We start from the raw sequence: 26,710 nt of genomic DNA on the forward strand, positions 1-26,710 counted from the left end.
ACACTAATCCCATCACAAGCACTCCACTCTTGTGACCAAATCACACCCCAAAGGCCTCACTTCCAAATACTATCACATTGGAGATTAGGGCTTCAACATGTAAATTTGGGGTTGGGGGGCACTCACATTCAGTTCATGGCACTTGTGAACTGAAGCCAAGTGTTGTAGGTCTTCTGTCCCCACAGCTGAGCAGGCTGAGATGGGCATAGCAAGTCCTCACTTTTTTTTTTTTTTTGAGACAGAGTCTCTCTCTGTCTCCCAGGCTAGAGTGCAGTGGCCCGATCTCGGCTCACTGCAACCTCTGCCTCCTGGGTTCAAGCAATTCTCCTGCCTCAGCCTCCCCAGTAGCTGGGACTACAGGCGTCTGCCACCACGCCTGGCTAATTTTTGTATTTTTAGTAGAGACGGGATTTCACCATATTGGCCAGGCTGGTCTCGAACTCCTGACCTTGTGATCCGCCCGCCTCAGCCTCCCAAAGTGCTGGGATTACAGGCTTGAGCCACCACACCTGGCCAGCAAGTCCTCATTCTTTAGCAGCAGGACATTTTAGGGTCTCTTCTCTTTCTTTTGTGCATAACTTAAGTTTCTTCTCCTTAATGATAACATCATTGCTTTATTATTTTTAGAGCCTTATAGTTAACAGTGCTTTCAACCAGTTTGCTTCATTTGTGCTTCCTGGAGACCATTGTGAAGTAGGTGGGATGATTATTGCCATTCTGCAGATGCAGAAATTGAGGGTCCATGGTTTAGTTGTCCCGATACAAAGCCTGATGCTGGGTTAAGTAATTTATTCAAAGTAAAACAGCAACGAATGCTGAACCTACATCTTGAACCCAGGTCCTTCTGACCGCAGGTCCTTCCCATGGGTATTTAGAGATTTGCAAAAAGCACTTAGAGCTCCTGCCCATTAGTCTAGGCCTTCCTTGATAATAACCTTGTGGGGGACAGGATGTTAGGAGGTTGCCGTGGTTTCAATGTGTCCCCCAAAGTTCATGTGTTGGAAACTTAATCTCAAATGCAACAGTGTTGAGAGTTGGGACCTATAAGAGGTGACTAGGTCATGAGGCATGACCCACAGGAATGAATTAATTCTGTTATCTTGGAACAGGTTCCTAAGAAAAGAATAAGTTTGGGCCCCCTCCTCTGTCACTCACACACATGCTGCCTTGCCCTTCCACAATTCCACCATGGGATGACACAGCAAGAAGGCCCTCGCCAGATGCTGGCATCTTGATATTGGACTTCCAGCATCCGGAACCATGAGGAATGAATTTATTTTCTTTATAAATTACCCAGACTGTGGTATTCTGTTATAGCAACACAATATGGACTAAAACAGAGGCCATCTGTGTCTAAAGCAACTTAAAGCTAAAATTAGCCAAAAAGGTTTAATCCAAGTCTTCATTTTAATACATAAGGAAATTGAAGGTCAGACAAATGCCTAAGTTACATTGAGTTTGAGGCAGGTCCTGGGCTAGAACTTGGTCTCAGACTCTCAGCCCAGTGCTCTCCAGACCATTGAGCCTTCCCTCTCCCTCATAGAGTGGCAAGATAAGATGCCCCATCGGTACCATGGCCAGCCATTATGGAAACTTTCAGGGTAGACGTTGTATGAAGGCCAGCCCCTGCCCACTGTAGGTAGAGGAAGACAAGACACTCAGAAGCATCCCTCAGCTGGCCACCTGGGCCCGGAGTAGTACGAATCACCCTGCTTTGGATGCAAGTTGGTCAGAATCTGTGAGTTTCTACACTCTGGGCCTGTTTTCTATGGAAGAAAAGGGAGAATCAGAAGTGTATTCTGAGACTACCTTCAATAAATTATCCTATGTCTTATCCCACCTCTTTTCCCTATTAAAATTCTTACCTTTGGCCGGACCCAAGCTTGAGAAGGCCACTCCTAAAGCAAGGCCCCTTCGGACTAGGGCCTGGGCAAGAGTTAACTGGCACCTGCGCCATCCCAGCACAAAGCTTAATTCCCCTGCAGCAGCACACCCACAGGCAGCTATTGAAGCAAGGATGGAATGTCTTACAATACAAAGCCTTTGTAATAATGAGAGGGAAATAGAAACCAGAGGTTTGCAAGCTCTTTTGTTCTTGGGGGGTTCTGAGTATTTTTGTTTAACTTCAGTTTCGTGTTCCAAGGAAGGGGTGTTTTAGTGAAAATTGTGAAGGGAAACCCTGCCAAACAGAATTCCTTATAGGATGAGTATTTTCCTCCTTTCAAGGTGTGAGAGCGGCCAAGAAGCAATAACGCATAGGGGAGTCGGGGTGATAGACTGGAATGCTTTTGGCTGGAGTGTGATTGGTGTCTGAAAGTGAGTCCCAGCAGGTTGGCTGGTGAGGCCATGTGAGCACTGGGCCTGTTCCAGGGCTGTGAAGTGTGCAGGCTTGCTTGAGGCTGTAGGCACGGCTGCCTGGGCCATGCACCTAAACTCCCCAGACCCTAAGAGTAGTTTACTGTCAGGGGGTAAGCCCCCAAATCAAGCAAACTGCACAAAGCCAAGACTCCCAAGATCCAATGCCTTCTTCCAGCCTTTCATTCATTCATTCTGTAAGTGAAAACTCAGCGTGGATGTGGATGAAGATATTCATGCCTTTGTGATCATTACATTTCGGTGTGTGGGTGCAAGGGGAAGGAGACAGACAAGAAGTGAGCAAATAAGTAAAGTATCTAGTGTGTCTAGGGGTTTTAAATGTTATGGAGGCAAAAATAAGCAGAGTTCTCAAGGAACTGGTCATCCCGATGTCCATGGGCTACACTTGGTTGGGGCAGTTCTAAGAGTATCTGTCACACTTGCAGAGATGACCTGGGTCAACTCTTCCCAGGCACTTTGTAGAACACCGGGCAGGGATACTTCAATTTCACTCTTTGTTAACTGGGAATGTGGAGGCTTAGGAAAGAACTCTGAGATTTGTGAATGTGATACCAGTCCTCCTATAGTTAACCAATGTGTTTGTTCATCCTCATACAGTCTTGCATTTATATGAGAATATTAACTGTTTCAAAGCTCTCATAAATCTATTGCATCATTTTAGTCTTATATCAAAGTAGGAAGGGTGGATATTGAGATACAAAATTGAAGATCAATGACTGTGCTGTGGCATGGGTTGTCCAGTCAGGACAGTGGCCATACACAGTGGTTGGCCATAGTGAAAACTGGCTGAATAGTCACCCTGTATATGACAGATTTGCTTTGTAATTTGTTTTTTGTTTGTTTATTTTTTACATTGCAATGGCAAGGTCATAGAAATAATCTTGTCACCCTTCAAACTCGCTACTTTGAAAGCCAGCACTTCATTGTATGCATATATATACACATACACACACAAAGTGTACTTGTTTTGTTTTTTTAAAAATCAGTCTCCTTACTTTGACCCATAAGAACAGGAGCACACAGGAGTTCAGACATATCCGTTGGCCACATAGTACCTGAGATCTGTGAATGAGATCACAGTCATCCTATAAAGAGTTAGCCAATGTGTTTGTTCATTCTAATACTTTCTTTCTTTCTTCTTTTCTTTTCTTTCTTTTTTTTTTTTTTTTTTTTTGAGATAGAGTCTCACTCTGTCACCCAGGCTGGAGTGCAGCGGCGCTATCTTGCCTCACTGCAACCTCCACCTCCTAAGGTCAAGTGATTCTCGTGCCTCAGCCTCCCAAGAAGCTGGGACTACAGGCGTGTGCCACAAAACCCAATTAATTTTTTGTGTTGTTTTTGTAAATACGGAGTCTCAGCCTGTTGGCCAGGCTGGTCTCCAACTCCTGGCCTCAAGTGATCTGCCCGCCTTGGCCTCCCAAAGTGTCAGGATTACAGGCATGAGCCACCGTGCCTGGCTTATCTTTCATTTGATGAGAATATTAATTATTTCAAATTGCTCATAAATCTGCATTACTGTATATCAGATATTGGCTTTAGCATTTTTCTCAAGTTATTTCATACAACAAAGTATAATATAAACATCATTATTACTATGTCATGAATGAGGAAACTGTACATGAAACATGCCTAAGGTAATATGCCCAAAGTCTCACAGTAAGTGTTGAAAATGAAGCTTACGCCCAGTTCTTTCTCTTTCCAGAAATTATGCTTTCAACTACTATCCTATATTCACTATAGGATTACTTTAGATTCTAGGATTCCTTAGGAAATTAGAAATTCTTAGAATTAGAAGCTGTTGAGATATCACCCTGAACTCTTTTTTGTTAAATGTTGCTGCTTTTTAGTTTATTTACCCTTGAAGGTCTTTGAGACTTTATATTTTATTATTGTTATATCAACTATAAATCTTAGTGTGACTTATAAAGTCTCACAAGGCTACGTAATTTTATTCCATCTTTAAGTATTTTAAACAGTTAGAAAAGGAATTATATTACAATTAGATTTCTCAATTTAGTAACTTTTTTTTTAATCCAAATAATCAGAAATGACTTTGCTCCCCCAGTTACTGATAGACTGTGTATCTTTAGGATATAATTACTTCTTTTTTTTTTTTTTTTGAGACAGACTCTTACTCTGTCACCCAGGCTGAAGTGCAGTGGCACGATCTGGGATCACTGCAACCTCTACCTCCCAGGTTCAAGCGATTCTCATGCCTCAGCTTCCCAAGTAGCTGGGATTACAGGCATATGCCACCATACCTGGCTAATTCTTTGTGTTTTTAGTAGAGATGGGGTTTCACCATGTTGGCCAGGCTGGTCTTGAACTCCTGACCTCAAGTGATCCACCCACATTTGCCTCCGAAAGTGCTGGGATCCTGCCACGCCCGGCCAGGATAGAATTACTTTTAAGACTATTTCCCCAACATTTGGTCTTGTTATATTCTTTAGTTTTGTGTCATGGGGCTACTAATTTTTTATTCCTCAGTGGTAACTTTATGAAATCTCTTAGACTTGCAGCAATCAAGCCTCTCCCTTCTATCATGGGCTTTAACTATGCAAGCAGTCAGCCCATTACCGTTTTTTCACAGACTGGTTACATTCAGCCCGAGTTTGAACCAGGGCCATTTGGGGGCATTTGGAGAGGATGAAGATGGACCAAAAGCAATCAGTTGACCTGTGTCTTGTTTCCTCTTGAATTTGGGATTTCAGCTGCCTGCTTTGATTGTGCCGGAGACTCTATCATACTTGCTAGGTTCAGGGCACCCCCTTGTGGTGCAACTCAATACGTAATCAACGTGAGGAAACAAAATGATGGCCAAATGACGAGGAATGAAGAGGCCACGCATGTAGATATGATTTTATTGTTCTTCCCATTTTTAAAACTCTCAATTCACATCTCCTGTTTTTCTCCTGTTGTTTCAAATTTATCAGTAGTTATTTCAATGCTAAGTGGTTGTTTTTTTTCGAGGTAGAAACAAATCAGAAAAGCAAGCACAAATAATTTAATGCTACATCTCAGGGGAGTTTTTTAAAAAAATTTTATTACACAAGTAATCATGGATATTCTAGGAATGTTAGAAATAATAGACTAAGAGTAGGAGAATTATTTACAATCCCATGACCCACATAGAATACCTGTGTTAACATTTTGGTGTATATCCTTCTCCTATTTTTTTCTAGGCACATAGACTCAAAGGAAAGAAACCACATGCCACAAGCACATGCCATTTTTTTTTCTTATTTATGTTATTTTATTTTTTGAGACAGGGTCTAACACTGTCACCCTGGGCTGGAGTGTAGTGGCGCAATCACAGGTCACTGAAGCCTCAACCTACCCAGGCTCAGGTAATCCTCCCACCTCAGCCTCCCAAGTAGTTGGTACTGCAGGCAGACACCACCATGCCTGGATAATTTTTGTATTATTTTTAGAGACGAAGTTGCAATGTGTTGCGCAGGCTGGTCTTGAGCTCCTAGGCTCAAGCGATCCTCCCACCTTGGCCTCCCAAAGTGCTGAATTTACAGGTGTGAGCCACAGTGCCCAGCCCATTTTTTTCTAATATGATTTTATCCACTTAATTATGTGTGTGAACTTCTTTCCCTCCTGTTACAAGATAGCTACTTCATCATTGCATGTGGTTACTTGGTTTTGTTGGTTCCACTGTGTATGGGCAAATACCATATCATGCAAGGCCTCCTTGTAGATAACTGTAGATTATTTTCTTGGGTTCTTTATTAGAAATACAATGGCTGGGCCGGGCGTGGTGGCTCACGCCTGTAATCCCAGCCCTTTGTGAGGCCGAGGCGGTGGATCACGAGCTCAGGAGATCGAGACCATCCCGGCTAACACAGTTAAACCCCGTCTCTACTAAAAATACAAAAAATTAGCCGGGCGTGGTGGCGGGTGCCTGTAGTCCCAGCTACTCGGGAGGCTGAGGCAGGAGAATGGCGTGCACCTGGGAGGCGGAGCTTACAGTGAGCCAAGATTGGGCCACTGCACTCCAGCCTGGGCGACGCAGTGAGACTCTGTCTCAAAAAAAAAAAGAAAAAGAAAAAGAAATAGAATGGCTGTATCAAAAAGATATGCAAAATTGTATTGTTGTTCATTTGTTAAAATAGAGCATCTTTTTGAGAATGCAATTTTTTTTAAATCTGCAAGTTCCTAACATTTGCATCCTTAGTCTGTGTTAGGAATTGTGTATAGTGTTTCACATGCCTGGATCTCACTTCATCCTCCCGGCAACTTATTATGATCCATTGCTACACCAACTTGCTGATGAGGAGAGTGGGGCTTAAGGATATTAAAGAGCTGTTGTGGGACTTCCAAAGCAGAAGACAGCAGGCTTTCAGAAATTTGATAAAAGTAGCACTTTGCATTTCTTGAATCTTGAGCTAAGTGGAAATTAATACTAAACATTCTCCACTGGTAAAATAGAGAATAAGGATATTAACAGTAAAAGAAAAGAAGAAGAAAAGGAAATATGCTTCCACAGATTTAGAAACATAAGTAACAATCTAAGTTAAGGCTTTGGTGATTAGATCTTCATGTTGGAAGATGTACTGGATGGCTCAGTGATTGCTGTGCAATTACAAACCCGAGACAATTTGTATACAAAGATCTTTTCATGAGATCTTACATTTTTTTATGAATATATTTTCATTTACCACGGTTAGTCTTCTAACTGGTTAAATTGCTTCCAGAGAGTCAAAATTTGACTCTATGTAAAGTGACATCAGAAAGCCTCTAATTTCTGGGCCGGGTGCGGTGGCTCATGCCTGTAATCCCACACTTTGAGAGGCCAAGGTAGGCAGATCACTTGAGGCCAGGAGTTCGATACCAGTCTGGCCAACATGGCAAAACCCTATCTCTACTAAAAATACAAAAATTAGCCAGGCAGAGGTTGCAGTGAGCTGAGATCACGCCACTGCACTCCAGCCCGGGTGACAGAGTGAAACGATCTCAAATTTAATTAAAAAAAAAGAAAAAAGAAAAGAAAATCTTTAATTTGTGAACAAAAGTGGAACTTTGGGTGAGTGCTTAAATTTTAGCAGCCTCCAGAGTTTCCTGACGTTGCTCCCTAGAGATCAACAATTCACTTTTTCCCTCCTTTACTGATACTTTTCTTTGTGCCTTGTTATAGAATTATATTTATTATAGAAAACCCTGAAATAGACATAGCAAAAGAAAGAAATATCGCTTGTCATTCAGACCGTTTGAAGTACTGTACGTGTGGTGTTCATTTCTGGTTCTCTCCACTACATCTGCGCATTGTGTGTTTACCCAATATTTATTATTCTTGAGCAACTCTTCTCAGACTCATCAGCATTAGGAAAGAAACTCTGAACCCCTTTCCCTTCCTGCCACATTTAGCCTTTCAAGGAGATCTCAAGTGCCATTTAGTACAACAGCAATGTCTGAAGTTTCTTTTTGCCATTTTCTTATGATAGCTGATGAATTTAATAGGAGTCTCTGAAATAATAAATGCTCCTCTGTTAAATTTTTACAGTATTATTATTTTTGCCATTCCTTGAGGTAGTTGAGTCTTCCTGTTTTCTCAGTAACATTCCTTTAGTTTTTTGTGGGGTTTTTTTTGTTTTTTTTTTTTTTTGAAACAGGGTCTTACTCTGTTGACTGAGCTGGAGTGCAGTGTGCAGAGTGGCACAATCTCAGTTCACTGCAACCTCCACCTCCTGGGCTCAAGCAGTCCTCCCACCTTAGCCTCCCAAGTAGCTGAGACTTCAGGCGTGTGCCACTATGCTCAGGTAATTTTTGTATTTTTTGTAGAGATGGAGTCTCATTGTGTTGCCCAAGCTTGTTTTGCACTCCTGACCTCAAGTACGCAGCCCACCTTAGCCTCCCAAAGTGCTAGGATTACAGGCATGGGCCACCGCACCGGGCCCATTCTTTTAATCTTGATCTAACCTCTTTATATGTGATAAAACTACTGATTATCATTAGCATAGATAATCCAGAAGTTCATTGAAAACACTCAACTCCAGTCTCACCCACTTTTTTTTTTTTTTGAAACAGAGTTTTGCTCTTGTTGCCCAGGCTAGTGTGCCATGGCGCGGTCTTGGCTCACCGCAACCTCCACCTCCCAGGTTCAAGTCATTCTCCTGCCTCAGCCTCCTGAGTAGCTGGGATAACATGCGCCCACCACCATGCCCAGCTAATTTTTGTATTTTTAGTAAAGATGGAGTTTTGCCATGTTGGCCAGGCTGGTCTCGAACTCCTGAGCTCAGGTGATCCACCCGCCTCAGTCTCCCAAAGTGCTGGGATTACAGGCGTGAGCCACCGCACCCAGCCACCCACTCTTATTTTTTAAGAACAATTTTCTGTTGTATAGTCAAAGCCATAAATCAAGCTTCTAAATTCTATACGTTGATTTTAGCAGGTCTATGTGAGAACCCTAATAAAATCCAGTTTTCTTTTTTATTGCTCTTGTTGGGCTCAAAACTTGCAGGGCTCAAAACTTTCCACACAGATGGAACCTACTGAGAAGCGAAAAAAGGTTCTCGGTGAGGTTCATTTTGTAATCCTGAGAAAACTTATCTGTGATTATAGGATCCTGAGGCCTAAAGTTCGTGAGCTTATTCCGTTGCATCTTCTGAGAAGGGCTTCCTACATCTCCAGCATCCCGGGGCCTTCCCTGCTCTGATGCTGGGAGATTCTTCCAGCTTCTAGGTTTCCGTGACCTCAGTTAGCAAAGGCAGGAAAAGACGTAACGGGTAGAGTTGGGATTTGCTCCACAGTTTGGAGGCTTTGAGCAATTGTGTGTTTCTCTTGCCTGCCTGCCTGCTTTCCTTCCTTCCTTCCTTCTTTCCTTCCTTCCTTTCTTTCTTTCTTTTTTTTTTTGTTTTTGTTTTTGTTTTGACAGTATTTCTCTCTGTTGCCCAGGCTGGAGTACATTGGTGTGATCATAGCTCACTGTACTCACTGCACCCTCGACCTCCTGAGGTCAAGCAATCCTCCCACCTCAGCCTCCTGAGTAGCTAGGACTACAGGCACTTGCCACCACACCCAGCTAAATTTTTTCTTTCATTTTTTGTGGTAATGGGAATCTCCCTATGTTGGCAAGGCTGGTCTCGAACTCCTGGCGTCAAGCGATCCTCCTGTCTCAGCCTCCCAAAGTGCCGGGGTTACAGGAGTGAGCCACCTCACCCAGCCTCCCCTACTTTCTTGACTTTCAGATGATATTTGTCTAAAGCAATGGCTGTAGCAACTTTCCTTGCCCCTGTTTCTCCATATTTCATTTTCTTTGTTGTAAGTTCCTCTGATGAGGGTCACCTAGCAGAGAGTGGTTGAGGTCTTTTTGTCCCTCCTGGCAGCCTCACTGTGTCTCTGGTCTCTTCCATTACCCCCTTCCATTCCTGGTCCTCTCTGACGGGCTGTGGTTGTCCTGGTTCTCCTCCCCCAGCCGGTGTTACTCATCATCGTTCTGTGATTTTCTGTGCTTTTTTTTCCCCCCTTTTCCCTGTCCATAGCAGCTCTTCAAATCTATCATCCTGTTTTTATCTTACATTTTTATTTACCATGCACCTGTAGGGCTTTATTATTTGTGGTCTACTTCAGGATATTTCTTTCACAGTTGATGAAGCCTGTAAACTTCAGAGCAGAGAATCAGAGGGCCCTAAGCAACCCTCACCTTTCTGGTGAGAATATATTCACCTAGAAAAGGGCTTTTATGAGGTCACTTTAGCTAATTGTTTTTCTAATAGTGTCGCTCCCTTCTTCTCTTAAAGGTCTCTTCAAGTTCTTTTACTTTTTTTTTTTTTTTTAACCCCTATGTGCATCTTGGGTAGAATATTTTAGTACAGTTTTTGTCTGGAGACCTGTTGTTTGGCTTTTTGGCTTTTGAGTATAGCCATCTGTGTTCAAGTGTTCTTTTTCTTCTAGTGGAAATTTGTGTCTGATATGTGTGGGACTAAGTTCTAAGTAATATACACACATGTATATAATGTATACACAATGGTGATATGGATTATGGATATTGTATAATTCAATCATGACGGCACTTAGAGGCTCCTATATGTTAATAGTCCATGTGGATATATGTATATGCATGTGTAGTAAGATATGCAGCTATGGCACCCCACTGGCTGATATTGGGCACAAGAGGAAGTCACTCTTCTTGCATGAGGATTATAGAAATTTTCATTTTTTAAGGCACAAAAAATATTTCACTGCCATGTTTTTTTAAAAAGTTAAGTTGCTCAAAAATGAGTCAGATGCAGTGGCTCACAAATGTAATTCCAGCACTTTGGGAGGCCGAAGCAGGCAGATCACCTGAGGTTAGGAGTTTGAGACCAGCCTGGCCAACATGGTTAAACCCCATCTCTACTAAATTTACAAAAATTAGCCAGCTGTGGTGGTGGGCGCCTGTAATCCCAGCTACTCCGGAGGCTGAGGCAGGAGAATCGCTTTAACTCAGGAAGCAGAGGGTGCAGTGAGCTGAGATCACGCCACTGCACTCCAGCCTGGGTGAAAAAGTGAGATTCCATCTCAAAAAAAAATAAAAATAAAAATAAAGTCAGTGGCATCAATGAGAATTAAAATATTTAAATACTTGCACAGTAAGCATTGTAAACCAAAGGCACACTCCAGGGTCCACCAGGTTCAAATATTAGAATTTGTGCCCTGAATTACAGTGTGGATCTTCTTTTCCTGTATGTATTCACCTTGGGTGTGTCCTCCTGCATGGTAAAGCATGGGCAGACAGCACTGCACTCACAGGCCTGCTTTCATGGAGCAACCTAGTGGCCAGTGACCCTGGGGCCACTGACAATCAAGATGGCAGCCTCAGACTGCATTCTGGCTAAGAAAGCTATTTCATTTGGGTTGGGCAGGCTCTAGTAAGTCCCCTGCAGCTCTGGGACAACCTCAGGGACAGTGGGTCAATATGACACATTCTCCAATGATACAAGATGAATTCAGATGTGCCTATGGCAGGGTATTTTGGGGCAAACCCATTGCTAGTTAAGGCTTCAACATGTCTTTCTAAAATATAAGGATGGAACTGTCATCATTTTTCTTTCTTTTGGGGGAAGAGGAGTTAACTGTGCTACATTTTCATCATGAATAAATAGGTGATCCCTTTGGTCAACCTATTCTTTTTCTCTTCATGTTTTCACCCCTTTTCTTTCCTATTTTTTTCTTGTTTTCTCCTGGTCCACAGGCTTTGAAGGGCATGCTGATCTCTCTTCAGGCAGAACTTGACATTCAAAGGTACTTGATGAAAATTGAATCGTCTCAGCGAGTTAGTACTCTACCTGTTCTTTTTCTGCATCGAGTTGCACCCTCATCCTGCACCTTTCCCTCACCTGCAAGTGGCATTCTAATCAGTGTCAGCGACTAATGCCTGCACTTTTCGCTGTTTACCCCAATCCCTGATTCAAAACTATCAGAGCCAAGTGCTTGCAGCATTCTGAAATATGTGCATTTCTAAAAATTATAAGAGTCAGTATTAAAATGAACACTAATTGCATGCTTGCTTCGAAATATTTAATTTGCTTTCCACAGATTGGATTGTGGAATCAGCAGTAATGCAACCGCAAGCTGGAGATCTTTGAATAATTGTTTGAAAAGTGGGCATCTCTAAGCAGAGATCCTATCCTTGCCAGCTTGCTCGGGCAGAATACTCATGGCAGTAAAACAGAAGCCTGAATCATTCTGCCAATCCCAAACCTATGTCATTCTGCTTTGCTCAGTTCCAATGTGTCCAATGTTGGGTCTAGATCATTTTACTTATATACATTTTAATAATGATCATGATGGAAATAAACACATTTCTTTAGAACTTATATACACCAGGCACCATTCTAAGTGCCTTACAAGTATTAACTTCTCACAGCAACCCTGTGGTGAAGGTATACTATGATCCCCATTTTACAAATGAGGCGATTGAGGCACAGAGAAGTTAAGTAACTTGCCCAAGGTCACACAGCTAGGTAATGGCTGTGCTTAGGAAATGTTCAGCCATCTGGCTTTTGTACAAAAGTGACCTCCTTCCCATTGGTCAGTCTTCAGTGACCATGCTCATCTCTTTATCTTCCCCTTCTTAATAATCAGTCTTATTGATCTCTTTTTAGGGTAACAAGCTCAATTTAGAAAGTTCCTGCCCAGACAAATAAAAATAAAAGTTCAAGTTTAGACACTAAAGAGAATTGTCATGTCACACATCATCCCAATTCTGATGGGTGTTTATCCTTAACTTTGTTCTTAATCATTTTCACATTCCTAAAATTCGTGCAAAATAGAGGCATCTTTATTATTTCCGTGCACATGTATTGTGCACTAAGTTAAAATGCAGAAAGGGAAAAAGAAGGGCATAGTGAGCTCTTCCCTACAACTTCACACCCTGCCATTAACCTTTATTCCTACTTTCAGAATAGAGATTTGACATTGCTTAGTGGGATTTTCCCATCATAAGTAGTACAGAGTTTGGGATTCCCTCCCGCTATCCTTTTTTTCTTCTGCTTGAAACAAATAAATCTTCAGTACTGACTTTCCTTTTCTTTCTTTTTTTTTTTCCATATCAGCAAATAATTGTATATCTGAAATTTTTCTTGAAGTGCTTTTTTGGCATTTACAAGCATTTTAAATTATAATGCTGTTTTTCGGAGACGGAATAGATGAAGGTTAAGGTTGGAAATCAAAGGTGATCTTCCTCCTTTAGTGAATGAGTAACTCTGAGATCCTCTCCAGATGTCACATTCTGTTTTGAAATTGGATGTAACTATTTACCTATCTCACAAGACCAAGATGAAGGCATGGTGGATCCATTAAAGGTTTGTTCCTACCCTTCTCCTCTCACATAGGATCCCAGAAGCTACAGGACTTCCCAAGTACAGCAGGAAGCTGAGCCATCTAGAATCACCCTACTGAGAGTAATAGCAGCTTACTACCTAAGGAAAGCTAAATGCTTGGCATCTTTTATAATTTACCAATTGCTGTCCCATGCAACTTTTTCCCAACTACTTCTTACTTTATCAAGTAGATATTCTGATTATTTTATGAAAGTGAGAACTGAGGTTCAGAAAGGTTTCATATGGAGTTGCACCGTGAGTTCATGGCAGGATTGGAGTCTGCTTTTCATAAAATAACCTGATAAAAACAGTAAGTTCTCTCATTATAAATTTTGTCTTCTGTCCATCTCTTCGAACACTGGTATACTTTCCTAGAGCAGGACTAGAGGAAAATCAGAATCTTTGGTGCAGAAAGCTAGTTAGAACTTTCACAATTTTTTTTTTTCATTTGAAAATCATTCCAGTGAAATTGGGCAGGTGGTGGTGGTGGTTGTTTTGGACTGACGGGAGGGGGAATGTGTTTGAAATTAACAGTGAACTCTATTCCCAGGATGTATGGGGAGGGTCTGGCCATAAGCTCTGAGCCTTGGTGACCCCAGGAACCCACAAGAGTCCCTCTTGCCCCGTTCCCTGTGGCCTTCTCCACTGTGGAGTGATGAGCTCTCCCATGGCACAGCCCATACCCTCACTGAGGGTGAGGGCCTTTGCTAGCAAGGGAAGCCTCTTTGGTTTGGCAACAATGCAATTAAGCTTTAGGGGTACCATTCCGTGGCTTGGGATCCCACATCTTCTCCATATAGCACTGAAGCCTAGGTTGCAGAGATGAGCTTAAAAATGGCTTTTGTTAAGAAGGCCTTCCAAGATGTGTACTTAGCACCATGTTATGCTGGTTGTATTTTACTTGAGATTTCAAAGGCTACAAGCAGGTTTCTTTCCTTTTATCAGTATAATAACAGCAATCCTCACACAGACACCTTTTATCCTATAGCCTTTTAAAGTGCATTCCTGACTCTCTGAATTACAAAAGCATCTGCAGCCTTGCTCAGACCTCAACCAATGAGGATTTTGGCAGCCAAAGCCTGTTCAACGTTTTGCTTGTTTATAAGGCATTACTTTTCTTGTTTCAGAAAGAAAGGAGAGAAAGAATAAATTAATTGTTGTATTCAAGGCAACTTGCAATAAAAAGACATCTACCTGGCTGGGCGAGGTGGCTCACGCCTGTAATCCCAGCACTTTGGCAGGCCGAGGCGGATGGCTCGCGAGGTCAGGAGATCGAGACCATCCTGGCTAACACGGTGAAACCCCGTCTCCACTAAAAATACAAACAATTAGCCAGTCATGGTGGCGGGTGCCTGTAGTTGGTCCCAGCTACTCGGGAGGCTGAGGCAGGAGAATGGTGTGAACCCGGGAGGCAGAGCTTGCAGTGAGCCGAGATCACGCCACTGCACACCAGCCTGTGCGACAGAGCGAGACTCTGTCTCAAAAAAAAAAAAAAAAAAAAAAAAAGACATCTACCCTAAGGTAGATACACTGAAAATCAAAAGGCAAAATCTCATAAGAAGAGGAAGCAAATTTTCAAATGTAGGTACTATGATTAGCTTGGACATTAAATTTACTTTCAAGCTTCCCGACATACATGATATTTTACATAATTCTCATTATATGACAAGGTAATACTTATTAATCCTTCAGGAAGCAAAATCATATTCTTTGTTTCAAATTCTAAAAGAAACATTGTTCATGCCTTTATAAAAGGTACACTGATCAGCATAGTAGGCAGGACCAATAAGTAAACAGCAGTATTCTTCATGTGGCTTTTGTTTTTTTAGAGACAGGATCTTGCTGTGTGACTCACGCTGGAGTACAGTGGCATGATCATAGCTCACTGCAGCCTCGAACTGCCAGGTTCAAGGGATCCTCCCACATCAGCCTCCAGAGTAGCTGGGACTACAGGTGTGCACCACGACTCCTGGCTAATTTTCATGTTTGTTTTTTGTGGAGATGGGATGTTGCCAAGGTTGGTCTCAAACTCCTGGCTTCATTTATCCTCCTGCCTCAGCCTCTCAAAGTGCTGCGATTATAGGTGTGAGCCACCACACCTAGTCCAGGCTTTTAATTTTGTATTGGCAAAACGAAAAGAAGAAAACACATCACTGAATAAAAATTGCATGAACGTATTTCTGAAAGGGGTGAAAGTCTGAGTTAATGAGATCCAGACTTGGAACTTACCGATGATCTAATTTTCTAACTTGGTAGAAGGATGCTAAATGGAGATCATAGTCGAGCTAGGCTTTATTTTCTTTAAATAGCTTTTATCTCATTCTGGCTTTGGGGAGGAGTCAGAGAGCAGTCAATTTGAGGTGGTATTTCAGTAGAGTTTATGTCATGTTACAGGTAGGCCACAAGGCAGGCAGGTGGCAGGCTGATGTCTAATCCTGGAGTTAAAAAGGCTACCCTGCCTTCTGATCTGATAAGAACCCCCGTCTCCTCTGCAAGGCAACAGATTTAGCAGCTCCTCTAGGTGGAACCAAACCTCTTCAAGGGAAAAAAAAGAATACTGTATCATCTACAAACTATGAAGGGTTGAAAGGTAGAAAATATCTCTGGGATCATAGAAAATTGCTAAAATTCCAAATTTACCTAGAATCAAACTTTAAGAGCCTTTAAATTAAATTACTGTAATGGTATCAGAACTACAGATGTGGAAGTCTGTCTCTTTAAAAGGTGGAGTGCGATCTGCATGTCTGAAATTGATTTGATGGCCTTGGCACTTTTCTTAACTGTATCGTTTTGTAGAATTGGAAGTTCTTACAATTCTGGATTCTTGCCAAATATTGCATGGCATGAAAATGAAAACGCGTTTCCCTTCCCATGTTTTCCCTGTGCATTTGTGTTGTCATTTCAGGGGACATCTCTAACGACAAGTTCTTAAACCTAGAATCCAATCATACAGAATACACAAGAGAAGACAGGAATGGGCATGAATACATTCAGGTCACCACAGACAGGAATCCTTCTGGATTCTAAATGTTTTATGGGAAAGTTCCCTTCTTCTGACCTATTCTTTAAAAATATCATGCCTATTTAGTAATTCTCTGATTTGTAAAAACAACATATTCTTATTTTGGAGAAATAAAGAAAGTATGTCACTCTTATCCTAAGCAAACTAATGCAGAACAGAAAACCCATTGCAGCATGTTCTCGCTTATAAGTGAGAGCTAAACATTGGGTACACATGGGTATAAAGATGGCAACAATAGACACTGGAGACTCCTGGAGCGGGGAGGCAGGAGGAGAGCAAGGGTCGAAAACCCAATGAATACTATGCTTGTTACCAAAACACCGGGGGTTTGGTCTAGGTTCTGCTGCTCACCAAACAGAAAACCAATCGCTGAGACAAGTATTGCCAAGGAAGAAGGCTTTGATCGGGTGCTGCAGCCAAGGAGACAGAAGCTCAGTCTCAACTCCATCTCCTTGACTGACTAGAACTAGGGGTTTATATAGCAGGGAAGAAACGTAAGAACACGTAAGAAAAAAACAACTGAGAAGGGGCAAGGATGAATGAGGGGTGTGGCATCTGGTGTGGTGATCTGGTGAGTTTCAGTTCTTTGATACTTTTTTGAGAGGCCTAAAGGTGTTTCCTGAGGAAGGAACTCAGATAAAACAAATACTAGTTTCCAGCTTTGAGACCAGAACAATTTCTTGTTCAGTTTATCAAAAAAAATAATCTATGGGACTGTTGGGTCAGTTTCATGCTCACTGCCTGGGTGATGGGATCAATTGTACCCCAGACCTCAGCATTTTGCAATATACCCATGTAACAAACCTGCACACTAAAATAAATCTAAATCTAAAATAAAAGGTGAAATTATTTAAAAAGAATGTTACCCGTAATGCCACCATCAAAAGAAAACTAATGCTAGTATTTGGCTATATTGTGTCCAGTTACTAAATTGTACACCAAAATTCCATTAAAACCCCTTTATTATGATTGTGTAGTACTCTAGAGTACACAGACATTGTAATTTGTTAGCCAGCCTTCCAAATTATTTCAAGATTTACTTATTCTATTAAAGATGTAATATGTACAGATTTGCTTCCTGACACTCCAGTACAAGAACTACCACTTTTCTTAATTTTCCCAAATCAAACTAATCTATCCTGGCTTCAGCAATTATTGAGAAATTCATCCTCATCATATTAAGGGGAAGCATTGTCCCCTCACTTGGAGACATAAGGAAATCTTGAGGAGCTTGTCCAATCCAATAAAACCAGGCCAGGGCCTCTGAGTCTCCTGGGACTCATAGTGAATTGCTTTCCGTGCAGCCTGTTTGCATCCAGGTTTATGGGGACATTTGCCAAGTATCCTAAGTGTGAGCACCTGGTTCCACCCACTCTAAGCATGTCACACATCCATCCTCCCAGTAGTGGGTCACTTCTTGCAAATGGAATACAGGTCTTCCCAATTTGAAGAGCACCATCGTCACCACTGACACCAAAACTGCCACCCTCTTCTTGGCTCTGGGGAGTCATCCACTCCCCTCTTCCTGCGCAATTAGGAACTTCCTCCTTTTCCCTTCTGGAGGCAAGTCCAGATTTCTTTTCCAAATACCTTTACCTTCTAACCCCAATTTAGGGAGAGAGTCTTCAGAGTGGCCTCTATAGCATGGGGATGCCATTAACAACCCTTCCCTGTGGGAAGACCTTAGAACTTAAAGGCTTGGCAGTTTCCCAGGAGGCAATGGCTAGCAATAGAAGTTCCATAAATTTTTTGTTTGTTTCTGACAACCACAAGGACAAGGTAAATTAACAATACCTCAGAAGATGAATCTGACACACAGATAATATTCTATGGAGAGTATTTGCATAGTGTGGTGCTTCTTTAAACAATGAGGAAGAGCCCTTTTCTGCACAGAGGTGTCCTTGTCATTTGTTTGTTTGCAGCTGTAGGAGGGCAGGGGGCTTTGCATGGTGACAGTGGGTTGGCAGAGGGGTCCCGCCTGGCTCACTTCACTCCACACAGTGGATGCCTCAGTGCAGGGATGACTGTGGCTGGCTCCATATGAGCTGCCCTTGGGCAGGGGGTACTAGGTATCACTGCCCTTTCATCTTTCCAATCAGATAATGAAATAATACACACAGAGAAGGAAAGTGTGGAAACAAAAGATGCAGTTGTACTTTGCCCAACTGCTGAATCGTCTGATTTCCATCCAGAACAAATGCCATTCTGTTTTCACAGGTGAAAATCATGAATAATGTCTGGGTACTCTTTGGATGGAAAAGGGAGAAATGTGTTGAAATATTAGCATTGAAGAAACAGGATATAAACTGAGTGTATCAAGGATATTTCATCAAAATAAATCCTAGAGAAAATGCTTCCCCTTTGTCCACGTCAGGAAAGAGAAATACTAATTATCAGACCTCAACTTAAGCTAGGAGAAACATGAGAATCTCAGATATGCACCGTTGGAAGCTGGTATTAAAATGTGGTTAGTGAATGTAGATCTATCTTATTGAAAGGCCCAGAAGTTCCCGGTTACTAGTCAGTCTGGCACGTATCCACAAACTGCTCACATGCAGCATCCAGATGTCCACTAAACACTCGATTTTGTGTGTGTGTATATTTTACTGTAGATTAACAGCAGGACCCTCTAGTGCCTGCATCCAAGGTTTCTATTAAAAACAAAAGCTGCTGATTTATTCTCCTCTACCACCATTTCTCTGAGTCTCTAATGCCAGATCCACCCCAAAATTACAAGATCATAATAAAACTAACTACAGTTCTCTTCTCCATTTGTGTTGCAGTTCTCACATCCACCCGTTGCATTTTAGAATCATGGGTGTCTCAGTCTATTCCCCAGAGTGATCATAATTGCAAGAATGGCACTGGGGAGATAATTGACTCAGATTTTGCTTTTCTGTCCATAAGCCACAGAAGCCATGGGAAGTTACCAAGAAGACATGCATAGCTAAGCCCTGCTGTTCTTTTTTTAAATTTTGTATTCTTCTATTATTTTTTAGAGATGGGAGTCTTGTTCTTTCTCCCAGGGTGATGTGCAGTGGTGTCACCCTAGCTCACTGCAGCTTCAACCTCGGGCTCAAGCCATCCTCCTGCCTCAGCCTCCCCAGTAGCTGGAACTACACGTGTGCAGCACCACACCGGGCTAATTTTTTAATTTTTTGTACAGACAGAGTCTCACTAGGTGGCCCATGCTGGTCTCGAACTCCTGGGCTCAAGCAATCCACCTGTCTAGGCCTCCCAAAGTGCTGGGGTTGCAGGTGTGAGCCACTGTACCTGACCCCAGGGCTCGCTGTTCGAAATATACACCTGGCTGTTGGTCACAGGACTCACCAGAGAATGACAGGTGGCCACCTGAAGGAAGAAGACCTCAGCTGATGCTGTCACCAGGGATGGGTTTATGTACGGATGGGAGGTAAGATAGAAGCCAGGTGTGCCCGATGGAGCTCCCTGTCTTCCTTCCTACCCTTAGTCCTCAACCCAGCATGGACATTAAAGACTGGAAACTAGGAGGAGGGCAGAAAATGGGAAAAAGGCAACTGCACTGTGGCTTGTAGAAAAGACTCTGTAAGCAAAATTTAGAAGCGTAGAGCTTCCATAGTGAGAGTTTATTAATTTTCCTTTGGAGTACCGTGAAGCAGGAATGGTAGAGAAAACCTAAATTCTGTGGATGATTTATTTGTTAATTTAATATTTTGTTCCTGGAATTTTTAATAAGAGTACCTAGCAACTAGAATGTTCTCTTCAACTGAAATCAGAATTTTGACTAGGTTTGAGTTGAAAGTTTCACAAGTGAAAGAAATGGGGCTAAAGTGTCTGAATGTCATGATTAAATTAACCACGTCCTTTAATGAGTGCTAGGAATGAGTCATTCCAAATATATTTGCATGTGGAAAACTTCATTGTATTTTCAAATGCCCTGTGGCAAATTGGGCACTAATTAGGATGAAGTAAAACTTCATCACGGCAATGTTGATTTTTCTTTTCACAATAGAATGTAATCTGAAGCAAAGTGAATACCTTGGCTAGCCAGACACCCCACTGTTCCTGGCAATTAACATATTATGTAAAGCTACATTTGCAGGTTCATTTTCTGGACCTCGGCATTTCAATTTAGGGTTTAGGGGTCTGAAAACGGGAATGAAAAATACGTCATCAATATCTCTAGCTCTAACTGTCTTTTATCTTTGTTATCTCCAAATCCAATAGCATTGCAAAGAATATGAATAAATCCGATCTCCCTCAAAAAACAGTGCACTTGGCGAACATTTCAGCAAATATTTGTTCACGATGTTAAAATGACATCATGGCTGTCTCTTAAAAATTAATGCTGTTCAACTATGTTGCATACACTTGAGGACATAAATGCGGAAAGCCAGATCTTAGCACTACCTAGCTATACATTTCTGTGGAGCAGGTGCTATAGGATAAATAATTCGAAGGAAATCTCAGTAAACTTTTTTTCTGGGTGACATGATCTTTTCTTCTTATATGATGTGTACTTAGAGTTAGAAAGTTTTGGTCCTGCAAGGGATCTGAGACACCAACTAGCTCAACCTCTGGCCTTACAGATGAGATAGCTGTGACTCAATGAGGTTATACATGGACCGGTTTCTGGCAGGAGCTGAACTAGAACTAGCATTCCCAGACTCCTGGTTAAATAAAAATTTTAGGCAGGGTGCAATGGCTCACACCTGTAATCCTAGCACTTTGGGAGACTGAGATGAAAGGATCGCTTAAGCTTAGGAGTTTGAGACCAGCCTGGGCAACAAAGTGAGACCTCGTCTACTAAAAATTAAAACAATTAGCTGGGCATGATGGTACACACCTGTAGTCCCAGCTACTCAGGAGGCTGAGGTGGGAAGATTGCTTGAGCCTGGGAGATGGAGGCTGCAGTGAGGCATAATCTCACCACTGCACTCCAGCCTGGGCAATAGAGACCCTGTCTGACTTGAAGGAATGAATGAATGAATGACCAACCAACCAGACTTAACCACTGGTGTCAACTCTGGAGTGCGCCACACGTGATCTTTGCTCCTTTCATTTGGTAGAATTTCAGGGCAAGCTGCTTTTTCTATTTTCTCAGTGGTAATCAGTAGTATGAGGTTACAGGGAAGGTTAAATAAGATTACCACATGACAGTTACTTGGTACAGAGCAGCAGGCACCTGATATGTTGGGTCCTTTATTTCTTCCCTCATCCTTTCATTCGGAAGAGAATATTTCTAGAGGGTCAATCACAGATGCAGAAGAGGAGAGAGCTGCAATGAGCCAATTACACCAGCATGTCTTGGTGACAGAGAGACCCCTTTGAAGAAGAGAAGAATAGAAAGGACAAGTGGGGTTCAGGTGGCCTGATTATACAGACCACTCCCTTCCTGCATGACCCCAAAGGTCTTACCATTTGGGTTTGTGGGTTTGGGGTTCCCTAATGATTTGGGGAAGTCTTTACAAGGCTGTGATGGAAACAGAGGGAGATTAGTGTCATGGATCTCCATGGAGCAAGGAGGAAAATCCAGTCTTACGGACCCTTGAGTCCTGCTCACGTGGCTCAGAGAATATTCCCACCATCCCCTGCTTCCTCCTCAGTTAGGCGTAGCTCTCCACTCAGCAGCTTAGGGTAGCAGCTTCAAACACCAAGCTGTAGGCCATGCATGACTGAGAAAAGTTTTCACCAGAGGCAAAATGAGAACACTAACTCCAATATAAAGAATTTTTCACTAGATCAAACCTGAAATTGTGTTTGCTTCCCCTTTTTTTGGTATTAAAGTATCTTTCCTTTCTTATGGTAAAAAAATCATACCACAGAGAGTAAGATTTCTTTAATGCCTCTTACTTTGCAAGATAAAATCAACATCCCTGTATTGTAACCCCTCATAAATTTGGGGGGAATATTTTTTTAGAAATTTTCATCTATGAAATATAAAATAATGGGAACTATGATTATGGAAATAAGCTCCAGAGAGTTTAGCTTTCTCCATGGTTCTTACTAATATGAATATGTGAGCATCGTAGCAGCTTAGCCAGGAGGAACCATTAAAATTGGTGTTGGTCAGTGGTGGTTTCCTTGCAAGGTACAGAATTATCCCAAACTAGTGCAAGAACAAAAATTGAATTAATTGAAGGAATTCATTGGAAGGACCCCACAGTGTACTGGAAACGGAAAGTGGGAAGCCCAGGAGACCCCAGATGGCTTCTGTCTTATCTTTTGTGCTCTCTGAAGATCATGGGGGTCTCACATATCTGTTTTTTTAATACAGATTCGCTTTATTTTTTTTTCTCTGCCCTTCTTTTCTGTTTCACTTTTCCTGCCCATTTTAACCACAGCTTCAAGTTGAAAACAAAGTTGTTTCAAGTTCTCCATAGACATTGACTAATAGATCCTCTGTCCCAGATCTAAATTTACAATTGAGAGAATTTAATTGGACCAGCTAAGTTCAGGTAGCTACTTCTTGACCCAATCAGGAAAGACATTTCCAGGGGCGAGAATTTGATTGATCCAGCTGAGATCAGGTGACTACTGTTTAGTCCAATCAGGAAAGACCAGGCTGGGAGTGGGTGGCCCTGCACTTTATTGCTCAGTTCAGAGCAACCCTGGCACCTCCCTCACCTACACTCTTCCTCCTCCCCGGATGCCCCTTTAAACTCAGCAGTTACTGCCCCAAACTCCTTCTGCACTCAGGGTGATGCACCTCTTCATTCTTTCTGTCCATCTATTGCATATATATTATCTTTTGCCCCCATATAGACCTTACATGCTTGACGAGCTCAAGAACTTTTATCTCTGGTCCACTTTTACCCATGGTGCCTAGCACTGTTCCAAAATGCTATTTTGACTTTTTTTTTCCCCAACATATCAGATCACAGCGTATTTGGCACAAGTGTCAGCAATTTCCATTGTCTTTTCTCTGAACTAAATGATGTCTCAGCAGCAAGCTGGCATCAGAGGGGAGGGTACTGCGTGTGAGGAGACTGCTAATATGTAGTGATCGTTTTCAGTGAAAACATGAATAACAACAAAAAGAGGAGTTTACATTTGGAGCTAAATACCTACGTATAGGAAGTGAGGGGAGAAAAAATATATAGCCCTGCATCACTGATTTTTCTACTTACCTAGCACTACGATGACCCTGAACAAGAAACAGAGATTTGATTTTGATTTTCTTCAAGGATTATTACCTTCTGCAATGGAAAATGACAACTCATCAAATGTATGGTTTCTGCCATGAGCTATAAAGATGACCAAACAGCAGAGGTTATAAATGTAGCCATGTTGCTTAAAGTAACATTATTTCTTGGCTATCTTGCTAAACTGAATCTATCTTCTTTAAAAAAAAAAAAGTCAGGAATGAGGACATCATACCTTGATATTCTGCTGAGCACAGTAAGGAGGAAGCTACTTCACTGAGGACCACGTGAATTTGTCTAAATCTTGGTGAACTGGGCAGTGATTTAGGGATAATTTTCCTGGTCAAATATTTGTAATGTGTGTCAAAGCCAGATCCCCGTAACAGAAGCAGACTTTGTAAAAAATAATCTAGGAATGCACCACTTTGGGGACTTGCACAGAAAAATTAACCGAATGAGACAATTTGACTCTTAATGCATGTCCTTTCTGGTCATGATATTGGCATGTAATCTGAGCTGAGTTTCCTGTAGAACACCCAGTCATCTCCTTGAAGCCACATCCCTTAAGAAACACAGGGAGGAAGGTACTGACCTTATCCCTGCTTTCCTCTATGGGAAGGTCCTGAGAGGCATATAGGAAGGTGTGATTGTCTGGATAATGCAATTGGTTCTGTTGAGAGGGGTATTCTTGTACTTTTAGCAAGAAGCTGCTCATTCCATTCTCAAAGGGTACCACTAGAGTATCAGGCACACCTTGGGCATCCCTGAAACAAATCTGTAGCCCAAACCTCAAGGCAGGACTGGCTAAAGAATTCTCAGGGTACCTTGTTCAAAAATCATTAATAAGGCCGGGCATGGTGGCTCACACCTTGGAATCCCAGCACTTTGGGAGGCTGAGGCCAGTGCATCACCTGAAGTCAGGAGTTTGAGACCACCCTGGCCAACGTGGAAAAACCCCATCTCTACTAAAAATACAAAAATTAGCTGGGCATGGTGGCACATGCCTGTAATCCCAGCTACCCGGGAGGTTGAGGCAGGAGAATTGCTTGAACCCAGGAGGCAGAGGTTGCGGTGAGCCAAGATGGCGCCATTGCACTCCAGTCTGGGCAACAAGAATGAAACTCCATCTCAGAAAAAATAAAATAAAATAAAAATCTCCCTTGCAATGTGAGTTTACTGATTGTGGAAACAGTCTTGGTATGAGACTCTGAAAGACCAGTTGTGTTCAATTTACTCTGGTATGAGTAGCTCATCCATCTAGGGTGCATAGAAGAGTATACAGTCCCATCTGTTGTGAAAGCACTGTTAGAATTTGTCTGGCAAAAGGAATTGTTTTGCCATCACTTTCCTATAATGTGGCTTGTCCTCAACTCCCTGTTCAAAATGCACCACATAAGTCAAACAATAAAAATCTTAATGGAGAGCAGGTGCAGCGGGTCACGCCTATAATCGTAGCACTTTGGGAGGCTGAGGCAGGCGGATCACCTGAGGTCAGGAGTTCAAGAGTACTCAAAGTACTCAAAGCCTGGCCATCATGGTGAAACCCCATCTCTGCTAAAAACACAAAAACTAGCCGGGCATGTTGGGGAGCACCTGTAGTCCCAGTTATTCAGGAGGCTGAGGCACAAGAATTACTTGAACACAGGAGGCGGAGGTTGTAGTGAGCCGAGATCACGCCACTGCACTCTGGCAATAAATAAATAAATAAATAAATAAATAAATAAATAAATGCAATGGAACACTTAAGGGCAATGTTATTTTCCGGTAATTTTCACAACTGATACTTTGACCCACTGGGTCTTTAGTTTTCTCTATCTAACCCTTCTGATGGACTTCCCCCTTGCCATATTATTTTTCCAGATTAATAGAAATGGCATTAGACATATTTTCAACACGATTAATAATAGTCTATTTTCCCACTTTCTTTAAAATGCCTTTTGCAGACAAGGAGCCCCAAACTGTCTCACAGTCCTCAACCACCCAGTCTGGGTGACCCGGTCGAGCATTTATCAGAGACGTCCGCTGATTCTTTGGAAGCCATGTCTGAGGGGGATGCTCCAACCCCTTTTTCCAGAGGCAGCCGGACTCGCGCGAGCCTTCCCGTGGTGAGGTCAACCAACCAGACGAAAGAAAGATCTCTGGGTAAGCTTTAGAAGGCAGTTTCTAATGCCCCTTTCTTACTGAATGTGTTTCTTGTTATACTACTGAACCTGTACCCTTTCATTCAACATTAATTTGATCTTGGTTTGCAAATACTCTAGTACTGGGAAACTTCATTGGTTTAATATCGAGCATTGAGGATTCGCGTGCTGGGTAATCAGGTCAAGTGCAAGCTGATTTTGAGGCTTGGCACATTCAGAAGTGGTTGGGATTAGCAATTCAAGCCAAGAGGCTAGTAGTATTTTACCTGTGTTCCTGCCACTATGCAGCAGGAGTCCCCAGTCCCCAGGCCATGGACCGGTACCAGTCTGTGGCCTGTTAGGAACCGGACCGCACAGCAAGAGGTGAGCAGAGGATGAGCAAGCATTACCGCCTGAGCTCCGCCTCCTGTCAGATCAGCTGTGGCATCAGCTTCTCATAGGAGCTGAACCTTATTGTGAACTGCATGCTCCTTATGAGAGTCTAACTAAAGCCTGATGATCCGAGATGGAACAGTTTCATCCTGAAACCATCCGCCATCCGTGGAAAAATTGTCTTTCATGAAACCAGTCCCTGGTGCCAAAAAAAACTGAGGACCAGTGCTCTATAGGAAATTATGAGGAACTGACCATAGAATTTTCCTCTTCTCACCTTGCAAACCTCCTCTCCAGTCCCAGAAGCCAGGACAGTTGGCATTTGTACCCAGTGGTGTCGGTTTCCACCAGCCCTGCTGCACCTGTCTGGTAGCCCAGTGGAGGAGATGACAAAAAGGGACAATGTGGCTAAAATCTGCATGACTATTCATAAGAACCATAAACACGAGGCTGTTCCCACTACCGCGTGAAAGGATAGAGGGGCTTGGTGTATGTAGTGCACAGCTTTTCTGAAAGGCAGAAAAATTCTTTTTATGATTTTACCACATATCATTTCCTTTTTCTTGTATTGGAAGTTCACTTTCTATCTTGCTTTGCTTTTTTAATTTCTTTTTTTGGCGCTTTAACAAAATGGACAAGTCGTGAGGATTTAGACCTCTCTGTCAAGGGGGCAGATGTTTCTTATGCTTCATTGCCATGTTAAGGTTCTGATTTGGGTACTTGTGTTTGCAAACACATGGGCATGGGAATAAGAGGGGACAGGAAAAGAGTCAACGTGCAAAAGCCTTCAGAGTCTAGCACATGCAAAAGACAGCTGAACTCTGCCATGTAAAACTGAGCGAATGCCTTGCTGGAAGAAGAAAGAAAAAG

At 42.3% G+C, this 26,710-nt stretch overlaps 1 protein-coding gene across 13 annotated transcripts in view; it reads left to right on the forward strand.

The window, feature by feature from the left end:
• KIAA1217 (KIAA1217 ortholog) overlaps positions 1-26,710 on the forward strand; it is a 380,568-nt gene that overhangs the window by 186,859 nt on the left and 166,999 nt on the right. For all 13 annotated transcript variants that reach the window (XM_054522069.2, XM_054522071.2, XM_054522074.2 and 10 more), the window contains exon 3: positions 25,271-25,469. In XM_054522069.2, the coding sequence (XP_054378044.1) occupies positions 25,271-25,469 (199 nt within the window). The remainder of the gene's footprint in view (positions 1-25,270; positions 25,470-26,710) is intronic.

Source organism: Pongo abelii, chromosome 8, assembly GCF_028885655.2.
Source record: "Pongo abelii isolate AG06213 chromosome 8, NHGRI_mPonAbe1-v2.0_pri, whole genome shotgun sequence".
In the NCBI taxonomy this organism is placed as follows: Eukaryota; Metazoa; Chordata; class Mammalia; order Primates; family Hominidae; genus Pongo; species Pongo abelii.